General features: G+C 27.4%; 1 protein-coding gene across 1 annotated transcript; it reads right to left on the bottom strand.

The window, feature by feature from the left end:
• Positions 1 to 85: 85 nt before the first annotated feature.
• LOC137831618 (cysteine-rich receptor-like protein kinase 2) lies at positions 86 to 6,431 on the bottom strand. Its single transcript, XM_068639369.2, has 8 exons — positions 5,835 to 6,431; positions 2,533 to 2,915; positions 2,324 to 2,446; positions 1,934 to 2,061; positions 1,597 to 1,810; positions 1,273 to 1,504; positions 985 to 1,135; positions 86 to 810 (listed from the first exon to the last, which is right to left on the bottom strand). Exons 1-8 carry the CDS (start codon positions 6,332 to 6,334, stop codon positions 493 to 495), a joined length of 2,049 nt encoding a protein of 682 aa, XP_068495470.1. The 5' UTR covers positions 6,335 to 6,431; the 3' UTR covers positions 86 to 492.
• Between the last annotated feature and the right edge of the window lie 6,727 nt (positions 6,432 to 13,158).

Raw genomic sequence — 13,158 nt, 5'->3', positions numbered from 1 at the left:
AGAAACAATTGATATTAACTTCCTTTTAGAAGTCTCGTATTCTATTCTTTTGTTAAAAAAAATAGAGAAAAGAAATAGACTGAAATTTGAGTAAATCTTTTATATTTATCTATTTTTCAAATCATTTTATTCTCACCCATACTATCATCACACTTGCGGAAGCTTTTGTATACATTCTGAAAATCCAATCTGCATATGCTGAGAAAATATCCCACCTTTTTTACAATAAAATACAAAATTAATGAAAGCACATTTTAGTGGAAGACCCTCTTTTCCAAGCCACTTCCAATCTTCACTAATGTGCTTCATTTCTACATAGTGCCTAATTCATCAACTTCACATCAATCATACTTGACAATTTACCTGGCATTTGTAGCACAAAATTGAGCAACAATACTTCAAAAATTGGGGATGAAAAATCCCTTCTTTTAGAACATTGTTTCCTTCAGTTTCCTTAATTGGACATCACATAAGCTCTTTCTTAAGACATATTCATCGAGCTGAGAGGATAGAAATGGAAGCAGTAGCATTAGATGTAGAGGAAGCAGTTGAGGTAGAGGTGTCAGCTGCACGAGTCCTGAAGTTAGATTCAACAAATACAGGCATAGAAGGCCTAGTTTGCCCCACTGAGTTCTTGCTTTTCAGTGAGGCTACTACTTCAGACATTGTTGGCCTTGCAGCAGCTGATGCTTGAATGCAAAGCAAAGCAATCTCTATCACTTTCTTCACTTCTTCTACCTCATACTCTTCAGGATCCAATGTCTTGTCAGCCAACCTCAAATGCATGTCTTCCTCATAAAGTTTCCATGCCTGTTAAAGTAAGACCAAAGTTCATATGGCCAAATGTTATTTGAAAGAGTTTGATTTCAATGTAAATAGAACTTTTAAGGTAATATGATAAAAGAACAAACATCAGTAAATCGGCTATTTACTCTATAAAAGAAAGTTGAAAATGTTCTTATGTGACCATATGAAATTGCTTACTCTTTGAAGGAGGAATTCACCATTAGCATCTTCCCTCAATCCAGTATTCTTTTGGCCACTTACTATTTCTAGGACTACAACACCAAAGCTGTAGGCATCAGCCTTCTCTGATAACTGACCATGGATTGCATACTCAGGTGCTGTGTATCCCCTGACATGTATACAAATTTTATAGCATAATTAATGAAACAATGTTGATTTACACATAGCATGAAATGGAAACATAATAATAAAATAGATGTCTCTTTTATTACATCTAACTCTATACAAACAAACATTTGGTCTTACAATGTTCCTGCAAATCTTGTGCTAAGATGAGATTGGTCATCTGGTAGAAGTCTTGCCAACCCAAAATCAGCAATTCTTGGTTGCATCTCATCATCCAAGAGAATATTGCTAGCCTTTATATCCCTATGTATGATGCAAACATGGAAATCCTCATGTAGATAAGCCAAACCCTTTGCTGTGCCTAAAATTATATCATATCTTTGTTTCCAGCTGAGGGAGTCCTTTCCTTCACCTATGATTGAGTAAAAGGGAGGAAGAGAGGGGAATATATAAAAAACTGAGATTCAAAAAATGCTTCAATTAGGAGATTGACATGAGTTTTACCAAATAAGAATCTATCCAAGCTGTTATTTGCCATGTATTCATACACAAGGATTCTCTCTGGGCCTTTACTGCAACATCCAAGGAGTCGAACTAGATTCTTGTGATGAACGTTGCTTATAAGCTTCACTTCACTTTCAAATTGTTCATCGATCTTTCCTGAGTGGCCTAAAGATAATTTCTTCACTGCAACTATTTTCCCATTTTTCAAAGTGCCCTGTTCCATGAATTGGTGATTTAGCTACAGTTTTAAAAAAGTCATTGATCTTTTTCTCTACCTTTCTCAGAAAGAATCATGCTTGTTTTTAAACATGTACTCCAATAAAAATGTTGAAATTACCTTGTATACATCTCCAAAACCTCCTTGTCCTAGTTTATTTTCTTCACTGAAATCTTTTGTTGCAGCCTTCAAATCCTTATACCTGAACGAAACTGGACCTTTCAATTCAGTTGCTCCCAATATGTTATCTGACAAGGAAACGAAATTTGGAACATCTTAGTGAATAAATGGATCCAATTATTCATCATAGCAACAAAGAAATTCAACACTCCACAGTAATTCATTCCTTGGAATAAAGACTAAAGGAGTTATTAGCACAAATTTAACTCTATTACTATGAAATTAATATACATGATAAGTTTGTTAACTTCTATACTATACTGTACTGTGATAAAAATCAGACCAAACATGTAAGAAATCATCAATTCAAAAATTATCCAATTTTCTTACCTCTTCGACCCCTCTTGGGTTTCTTGAACAGTCTAAGCAAGACAATTAGTCCAAGGAGGATCACCACAAGACCTACACCTCCAACAACCCCACCAATAATGGCTCCCTTCTTGCTTGAACCCCCTGCAGGATAAAAAAATATACTACTATCATTCATTCTACCTTGTATTTCAAAATTAATGTAAAGAAAGTATGATTCCTAACTCTACCTTGTTGCAAGAAGGGTGTGATATCAATGGTCTGGTTATCAGCAAAAAAAGCTGTCTCTGAGTATCTCATAAAACATCCAGCATCAAATGCTCTTCCCTCTGTATTGGGTAAACAAATATGTATGTTGTTATATCCAACTGTGAGGCAATCCAGACAACCACTCTCTGAGACAGTTTCAGCACATTGTGCAATGGCATAGATTGCACCACCAGCCAGTTGTGTCTTGGTAGCTGCAAAGAAACCAGTGATTTTGGGGGTTGCAATTTGCAGATCCTTTAGAACTTGCTGTGCAGTTGTATTGAAATCAGCTGCTGTCTGATTTCCACAAATCATACTGTTGCCAGCCATAGTGGTCTGGTCAAAGAAGCCAGTGCTCTCATACCTCAACAACACATTTAAAAGTACAAAACATCAAAGTTAGCTATGACTCAGGTTCATCAACTGCCAACTCATGTTCTTGTCTTGGAAAATCAACATTCTCAATCATCTAAATAAAGAGCATGTTACTAATGATATAAGAAATGTAAATGTTTATTTTGAAATTAGAAAAACTTTTAATGTCATTGAAAAAACCTTAGGAGTGGTAGATTCAATTTTCTCCTAATAAATTTAGTTTTTTATTTATAAAAAATACTTTTATATTTTAAAACTTTAGTTTTAATTTTCATATTCTTTAATAAAATTGTGGTATTTTAAATAAAATAAAGAAAGTAAATAACACTTTCTTAAGAGCATAAGCGGCATAAAACTCATAATAGATGCTTGTGTTTAAAAACTTTTAAGTGAAATTTCGTCTCAATAAATCATATTGAGAAGAACTTAACTAGAAAATTATAAAAAATAAATAAAAATTTAAGCTTTCAAATAAAAAATTAAAGAAAATTCTATAAACAAAAGATTAAATAAATTTTATATTTTTAAAATATTATTTTTACAAACTAAAAAAATAAATATCATTTTCTCAAAAATATATATTTTTTTATAAGAAAAATTATAATTTATTTGATAATATATTTTTATGATTTTTAAATATATAATTAAATCTATGAACTTTTTCCTTGCAAAAAATTCTAAATCCTTGTTTTTTAAATTTTCATCATTTTTATATTTAAATATTAGTTAATATATATTATTTAAAATTTAAAGTGTGAATTTCATTTTATTAAAAATATAAGAAAAATAAATATTTATTTTAAATTGAAGAAAATATAAATGTTATTTAGTATAATTTTAGGATAGATAAGTGATTTTAGGATAAAATCTCATATTTTCAATTTTACACCTTTGACTGTTATAAAGTTATTTGTGTTCTACTGGTTTAACACGTGTACATCATGACTCTATATTGGTCACAACCAATAACATTTAATATATGTATATATACTATTGTATTGTATTATTTTTATGATTTAGTTTTACAAAATGGGTCTATGTTTTTTCATTAAATTAACTAAGATCACACTAGGGTCAACACAACGATCTTGTGACGGCTAATTAAAATAATAGTGGTATTAAATTCCTAATTAATGGCTCAGATAAGAACTAGTAATATTCTCGAATAATTTATACATAGAAGCAAAAAAATGTGCATTTACAAGAGTTTATCTTATTTTTTGAAGTCTACACATCATTATTATGCTGTATATAAAATATTTATTAATAGTTTACGAGATTAGGAAAATAACAAAAATAATAAGAAATACTATGTTTTTTCTTCTGTTTATACGTTTAGACGATTTAAAAGTGAAAGAAAATAGCATGAACATATATATATATATATATATATATATATATATATATATATATATATATATATATATATATAATATGCATACAAGAGAAAGAAAGAAGATTAATATTATATAAATAATATATAATTTGAATAAGATTAACCTTTTTCTTTTTTAACTTATGAAAGGTGGTGACGTTAAGGAAAAATGGTATTACATCATCTCTCATTACCATACTGTCAAAAAGTCAACTAGAATTTATATTTTCTATTTGTTTACCTACTTACATGGGAAATGTAACACCCATATTTTTTTCTCAAAAAAAAACATAGAATAGAGAAATTATATTTATTAAACTTTTTTTTTAATTTTATTAGTAAAATTTTAAACTGAAAATTATCTCAAAATAAACACTGGCAATGTATTTTCACAGATTTGTTTGAACGTATTTCTTTATTAATGGATAAAACGATTAAAAAAATGCATTCTTTTATTAATAAATTTCTCTATTGATTTTACAGTTTTGAATAAATTCCAATTAATAATAAAACGTGCTAAAACAAGCATCTCAGATAAAGTATTATTGACACTTTAATTAGATTCTAAACATACAATTATCTGTTTATATCTTCTTTACTTTAATCTATAAGTTAGATTATTTTAATTTGAGTGCCAAGCCTTTAAATTAAGACCACATTAATCTTTTTATCTTATCATCTAGAAAGCTGAACCACGACTCTTGACAAAACCAACAAAAGAAATTCCTCACATAATTAATGCCTTGTCAAATCATATTTAAAATTTAGTCTGATCCTGACATTATTAAATTTGATAATTAATGCATGCAAGTTCATACATAACATGGCTGCAATCTCAAAAGTCCAACCATTGCAATTCCATCATTCACACGACAACTGCTCAATTATTATCTTTCATCTCTTTCCAAAAAATATCTACAGAATTTCTTTTGTAATATAATAATTAATAAAATACTTTTATATACAGACATAAGAAAATATTTTATGAAATAATAAAACTCTGTATTATGAAATAGGAAGCGAACTTTTAAATTTAGCTTAATTTAAAAAAAAATTGAGGGTTCATATAGTAGAATTTATATTAACAATACTTTTTATAAGTTTTATAATAGGTTCTAAATGAGTCATATATATATATATATATATATATATATATATATACTTAATAGTGAGTTTTAAACTTGAACTAAAATTTATTCTTACATCTTTATCTGTAATCAATATCATTGTGAAATATATGTATAATGGATCTTGATATTTTGTCAACTTCTACTTTTGTTTTACAATTAATAATACTACTGTTTTAATATATTTTTTTATACCATTTAATATAGTATTTATTATATATTTATTTTTAAATCATTACATCAAAACTTTACAGCTAATAATACTATTATTTTAATATATATTTTATACCATTTATTTACAAATATATCAATCATTATATATATTTATCTTTAAATTCATAATCTATGGGCATAATTTTCCGTGTATGATTAAGCATAAGAAATAGATGTGATAGTGAAGGTGTACCTAAGGAGGCAACCGTCATAGATGACACGGGCACCGTTGGCCCCGGCGGAGCAGTTGCGGATTTGGGCGGCGGCGGCGTCATAGCAGGCGGCGCAGTCAGCAGTGGAGAGGTAGTTCCTACATTGGAACAAGGCATAGACAGGGTCTTGTCCTCTAGCTTCTTGAGCGGTGGCAAAGTGTTTGCTTTGGTTGCTAACTTGAACTCTAAGTTCATTCAAAGTTGCGTTTAGATTTTGGTTGAAATTGGACAAATCTGTGGCGTTGTATTGGCTACACCCCTTGTTCAGCAAAAGAATTTGAGGGTCCCCTAGGGCACCCTGAAGGCTCCAGAAGATGAAGAAAGTTAGGGGTAGGAGATTGAGATGCAGTTGCAGCAGCATTTTGAAGAAGAAGAAGAAGTGGTTAGAAAGTTGATGGTGAATTGAATGGAGAATAAAAAGAAAAAAAAGAGAAAGGTTGTGCGTGTTGATGGTGGTTGGGGACCAAAACAGCGTACACATCGTTGTCAACCATTGTTGAGATTAATGGTTTTGTGAATGCGTTTGGCAGGTTGCGTCTTCATATATCCAAGTAAACATTCCTCCTGTTGCCGGAATTATGTTCAAAACATCACAATATTTGTATAAATATATGTGTTTAGTCACACGTGACGTTCAATATAATCGAATTATTAGAAATGTGAAATTGACTTTGGATAATGAACTAGTTAAAAATCGGAAAGAGAATTAATTAGATAAAAGAATTAGGATTTGTCGTCGTCTGTTTCTCTAGTTTGTTTGACCTTGTTTATGAGTTTAGGTTTCTGTTTGTTTAACCTGGTTTATGAGTATTATTGGAAAATGGGAAATGCATCTCACTTGATTTGATATGAATCAAGGTGTTGGATTGTAATTTGGTTTTATAGTTTTATGTTTGTTATTCAAGTCTCAATTCTTTTTCCATGTCGTTTGTTATAATTGTTGTTATTATGTAAGATTTTGTTTTTAAATTCTTTTTAACTTTACGAGATAGACGTTAATTGTTTTTGTATATAGGAGAAGGTTTTTTCTTGCGTTTTTGATATGGAACGTATTGCAAAAGATGTTTTGACGGTCAAGTTAATCCTCTTGAGTAGTTTGGAGTGATAAATACTATTGAAAACATCTTTTTAGTCCTTAACAACCTCTTTATAGAATTGTGTTGGACCTTCGTACTAATCGAACTGGATTAATACAATGGAATTATTAACTTCCTATTAATCTAACACCATATACATTTTAACTAAGGGATTAATTTCATTCTCAATCAATTGTTTTATTAGATTCCCAATATGTGTTTGATATTGTTTTTTATATCATTTTATAATATTTTCTATCTTTTACTATAAAAATATTTTATAATATCATTTTATGAAAATATTATTTTATAATATTTTGGTCGTATATAATAAACCGGTGATTTATAAATATGAACACACGATGGATCTTAATAATAGTGAAAGAGCATACACTCACCAATTCCATCATCAAATAAATCATTTGTTGTGTTTTTTTCATCTTATAACATAAACAATAAACTACATTAAAATGAATATATTATTTTGCCCAGCTCCCATTTTCTCTCCTAAAAAATTATTGATCATGTACACAGCTAAATAAATTCTTGAAAAAACAAAAATTATAATTTTGTTAAGAAATGGGTATAAATAAACTCAAGAAATACATCACAATATATAACAAAAAATGTTATGAATTGATTTATAAATATTATAATTTAATATCAGATTAGATCTCATTTTCAAGGTTTTAATTCTCAAGTGGATTGTGTTAAATCTCATGATATGGCTAGTTTTCAACGTTAAATCACTGATTCGGTGTTTATTCTAAATGTATTTAATTTTAAAAAAAAATACATTCCGAATTATTCAACCTAAAATAAAATCAGCTTTTAAAACTAAATTTCAGAATCCGAAAACTTCTCAAAACAGCCATTCAATTAGGAATGAATATAAACGACAACAGTATATGCGTGTGATTAAGATATTTTGGTCTTTTCATCATCCTATGAAGTGGACATGGAAACAATGGGGTGCAAAAAAATAATATTTTTAGTATTCTCCAAGTCCAGTTAAAAAAAAAACAATTTCAACCCAATGAAAGTGTATAAATTTTATTTTTAAGAAAACAATGCAATTACTTATTGCAACTCTGTGATTACTTTATGCACTTTTCATTATATCTTTTTATAATTATTATCTGAAGTTAACAATAATAATAAGAATAATAATAATATTAATAACCATAATTATAGTAATAATGATAATAACAATAATAAATTACAATGTGTCAAATAATGATGGAAGTAATATTTATGTTAGTAAAAATATTGCTGGGAGGAGAGGAAAGAAAGAACAAAAGATAATTATATAATCATATAATTTTGAAACTTAATTTTCTCTCCCAAAATATACAAATTAATATTAAAAATACTTTTGCCAATAATTTATTGATTTTAATTAATAATATAATAATTTCAAACACAGATAAAAAGAATAACGTTAACTCTCCATTACGTAACACAAATCAAAGTTATTTTAACTAAAACACAAATCATAGTGAGACATTCCTTCGTTAAATGTTGGAAAAACAAAAGTTTGAGTTCGTTGAGTGATGTGATATTTGAATAATGTTGGAAACAAATGTATGAAGTTTGGTTGAAAAATCAATGACCTTAATTCCATTATAGTGGAACTAACTCTTGAAAACATCGAAATATTAACTACTTCACATGCATTGTTTTTATTCTTTTTTTTTAAAGGACAGCTTTTTTATGGTTTCAGTACGATGTTTTATGATGAAAACAGCATGTACCCAGAACAAATTGAATGCAAAGTTTGATCCTTTCATGAATGGAAGTTTAGAATCTTGAACAGAAAATAACGATAGCACAAGAGAAAACGAAAATGGAAGTGATGTAGTAAGTAGAAGCTGGTAAAAAAACATTATCTATGGAACAATTTACTTTACTATATATCTTCATATTACATTTAAAGTTTCAATATAAATAATTTAATTATTAACTTCAGAATATAAATAATTAATAACTATTTTTTTCATAACTAATTAAATATCAATTTAAAAATTATTTATAATAATAAAACCAATTTAGATATTAATAATTTTTTAATGTTTAAACATATAAGAAATGTTCCCTTTTTATGCGTGTTGAAGATGAAAGAAAGAAGAAAATTACTAATCATAGTTGAAGGTTTCTACAATCTTCCACATCACTTATTACATCCCTTTATTTTTCTGTGTATTTAAGGTCATGACGTTACGCAATTAGTGCCTTTCCTTTTTCATTTTTCCCTTTTGGCCTTAAAATATAAAAAAGGTATAAAAGAAGATTCATTAAACATGCCTTTAACTCTTATTAACCATGATTAACTCAAAACCCCACAACACAAACATCTCAACTAATTTGGAAGAAGTGAATAACGTTGGATGTTTCCTTGTTAGTGAGAAGAAAAACCTAGTAGTGTCTGTCTCCCATCAACAAAACCTTTATCAGTGTGAAAAGATTACAAAAGTACAAAACTCAATTATTCTTGTTAATGTCACACAAACAACATCAAAACCAAATAGTTAGAGTGCAAATATCACACTAATTTCTAACCCAACAAAATCAACTTATTCATGTCTCTCACAGTCACGACAACTTTCTCCCTCGCCATGCTTGGTCTTTCAATTTTCACACTTCAAACGATTCTCAAAATTCACTGTTTGTGTGCACACTTGGAAGGGGTTTTCAACCACTTTAATGCTTTTATGTTCTTTTCATTAAAATATTGTAACAAACATTGCACTAATAATATATGCTTACATGACAGTTGGAAGGGTTTGGTTTAGTGACCCACACACAAGACAAAGATCGATGCATGCGAATACCAATCCTACATTTTACTTCTTTTCACCACACACTCTCTTTCTTTTCTTAGGTTACAAAACAAAAATTAGAGTGCTACAAACCAATCTAGTTGCGTTGGTCCAATTAAAGATTTATCTTGAATTTCATCCAAGTTATAATTTATGTTTTTTTCTTTTTTTAATTGATGCATAAACCTGATAGTTTGTATGAAGATGATTTTATGAGATATTTACTTAGTATATTAGGTGACGTTCTCTTGGTTAAGCTAAGAGTGTTTTCTATATGCATACATGAAAGTATGTCTATTGGAATTGATTCAGGTTGTTATTATGTATAAAGGGTTGAACCACCCCTAAAGTGACTCATATTTATTTATTTATTTATTGTCAATCAAATAAAAACAATTAAATGTAATTGTGTTTTATTTGTTTATTTCAAATTTAATTTAAAAGAAAATAATTTTTGGAACTTTAAACATTCATACAATCAATTTATAAACTCTGAGTTTGGATTGGCTTGTATGATATAATTTGATTATATTTTTAATCAAATATTTTTTAGTTGTTTTAAATTATTAAAAAGAATTGTATCTTGAAGTAAGATATAGAATTAAATTAAACCTATAATCAAAACTTTAGAAATACGTAGACATCCTTTATTATCATTCTTTGATATATTATATTAGATTCATATTCTTAATATATCTAACTATCTGAACTTTAAGTTTAACTTAATCTTATAAAATCAGGTTGTAAGAAAAAATTTATATATACTTAAATACTACGATTGATTTTATCTCTAGTCGATGTGAGATTTCTAACATATAATCTCTCATGCTAAGATCTATTAATTAGTACGTGAAATTATATGTTTATAGATACTAACAGGTGAAACTATTAAACTCTAAATAAATTTTAAGATAAAATTTGCCATATATATAAATTAACCTTATCTATCTTCAACCAATCATACCACATAAAAGGTTAAATAATAATATATTGAAGTTAAAAATAGATAAATACCCACTTACTTTTGTTGGATATCTCACTATGCTCTATAAACAACTTTTCTTTTGAAAGTTTTTAAAACATTTGTCATGCTCGTGGACTTGTGAAGTTTATAGTGATAAGATAGTGTAATAATGTTAAACTATTGTTCCAGTAAGTAGTTTAAGACTTTGCAATCACTAATGTTCTATACGTACCATAAAATCTTAAAAATCTAAAGTATTCATGTATTTTCAAGTGGAATTCATGGTATAACTATTATTACTGTTAAACTCTTTATACCATTATTGTCATTGAGTTTGTCGAAATTCAAGTTAAATGATCGTTTTAAGGTTGCAAGACAAAATGATACGAATATAGTATCCTTTTATTCTATTCACACACTATATTCATCATTTATAATATATTTTTTTATGTGGAATGATTTAGTACATATTTGGTCTTATAATATATTTTTTAGAAATGATTATTTTTTTCATGAAGATAGTTTTTCGACATCAAGTCTTCAAGTTGATGTAGTTCTTGAGTCTAATGGAAAAATAAATAAAAAATGATGCTTTTTGTTTTGCTTGTTTCAACTTCTTTTGTTTTAATTGTGATGTATTTTTCTTGTCAGGTTTAATAGCTATATGAATGATATTTAGATCTTAATAGGAACTTTATTTTGTAAATAGTTGAAGCACCCATCAAGTATTTTCTTTTAATTTAATTTATTCTTTATTGAGAAAAAAATCATTATATCTGATGTATTGTTTACTTTGAAGGTTCACAGTTTTATCTTTAAAAGACAACACATCAAATAATTAGGAAAAACTTGTGTATTTAAATTATCATTTACCTCAACTAATAAACAATGTGTATGTATTTTAATAGAAAGTAATCCTTAAATAAATAAAAAATAATTCCTTTAGTTGAAAGTTGAAGACCAAATTTACATTATTCATGTATCAATATATATAATTCAATTGTATTGAAAATTTATTTTTGATAAATATTCGAATATATTTACACGTGCATGGAATTACAATTTATCACGTCTTTATCAGTAAATGGAGAAAAAATAAAAGTAAAATACAAAATAGAAGGAATACTATAAAGAAAAACGGAGGTAGAAAAATGTTATTTATTTTGAGTGGTAAAATAAGTAAAAAAAATAAATTATGTTGGATAAAATTTTCTAAAATAAATAAATAAATAAATAGTGTGGGAAGGAAAATATATAATGGAGACAAGAGTAAAATTATTATATGAACGACTCTCCGAATACGAATAATGTGAAAGGGAAACTCTTTACTTTTACTCACTTTTAAGTTATTTTGATTAAATTGAGTTTTATGTAGAATGTGATTTAAGATTTTCATAAAATAGTAGTGCACTTTGATATAAGGAGGAGATTTAACCTCAATAGTTTATAAACAAAGTTATATAAGAAATTAAAATACCATTTCCGATTTAAAACTTCTATATAATAGATTTCTCAATTTTTTAGTCTTATATATGTTATGATAATATTAAAAATTAAAATTACTATATATGAAACTACAATTTTTAATATATATATTTAAAAAAAAAGTCTTGATTTAGACCCATAAACATTAATTATATTAACTAACGGAAACACGTAATGGTGTGTATCTATTTTTTTATTTATCATACTATATTATTTTAACGAGGTAAATTTAATATTTATATTCATAAAATTTGGAAATAGAACGAATTTCATCTCAAAATAAGATATGATCATATTTGTATATAAGTGATATTTTTTTAATTCGTTTTAGAATGCCTACTCCAAATTAATTATAAATAACACATAATGTATTAATGCAAAAGTATTTTGTTTGTTTTTTTTCATAAGTTTGGTTTGAACTCCATAAAAATATGGTATAACTTAGAAGTCTATTAAAAGATTTATTTTATAATAGTTTAATTTTAGGATAAAACATTTAATTTATATTGTTCCCGTACACCAATATACCCCACATAACTTAAGAAACGATGTAAATGACAGTTTATATACTTTCTCATCCCTCAATCCATTGAGGTACCTTTTTAAGACAAAACCATGACAGAACACCGACCTTCAAAGCGGATATTATTGTTTTTATCAATTTTGAAGGCAATCCTTAGGTTAAGCTTATCTATATGGTTGTTGTCATTTCTATTATCTGGTGAATGATGAACTATGTTCATTTTTAGATCCTTCTTTTCAAGGCTATTGATATTGTTAAGGATTCTATTGGGACTTTGTCAGCAAATAAATTTTAAAATTTTTCATATCTTCAGAGAAGGTAATCAATGGGGCAAGAGTGAGTGTAGCATAATACCTTGCCTCCTAGTATTTTTTTGAAATTTTTTAATAACAGGTGTAAATCTCCTATTTTTTCTTGATGAAATTTTCTTCACAAGTA

Source organism: Phaseolus vulgaris, chromosome 6 (genome assembly GCF_051622355.1).
Source record: "Phaseolus vulgaris cultivar YP4 chromosome 6, ASM5162235v1, whole genome shotgun sequence".
Classification (NCBI taxonomy): Eukaryota; Viridiplantae; Streptophyta; class Magnoliopsida; order Fabales; family Fabaceae; genus Phaseolus; species Phaseolus vulgaris.
This window is presented reverse-complemented; position numbering and strand designations above follow the sequence as displayed.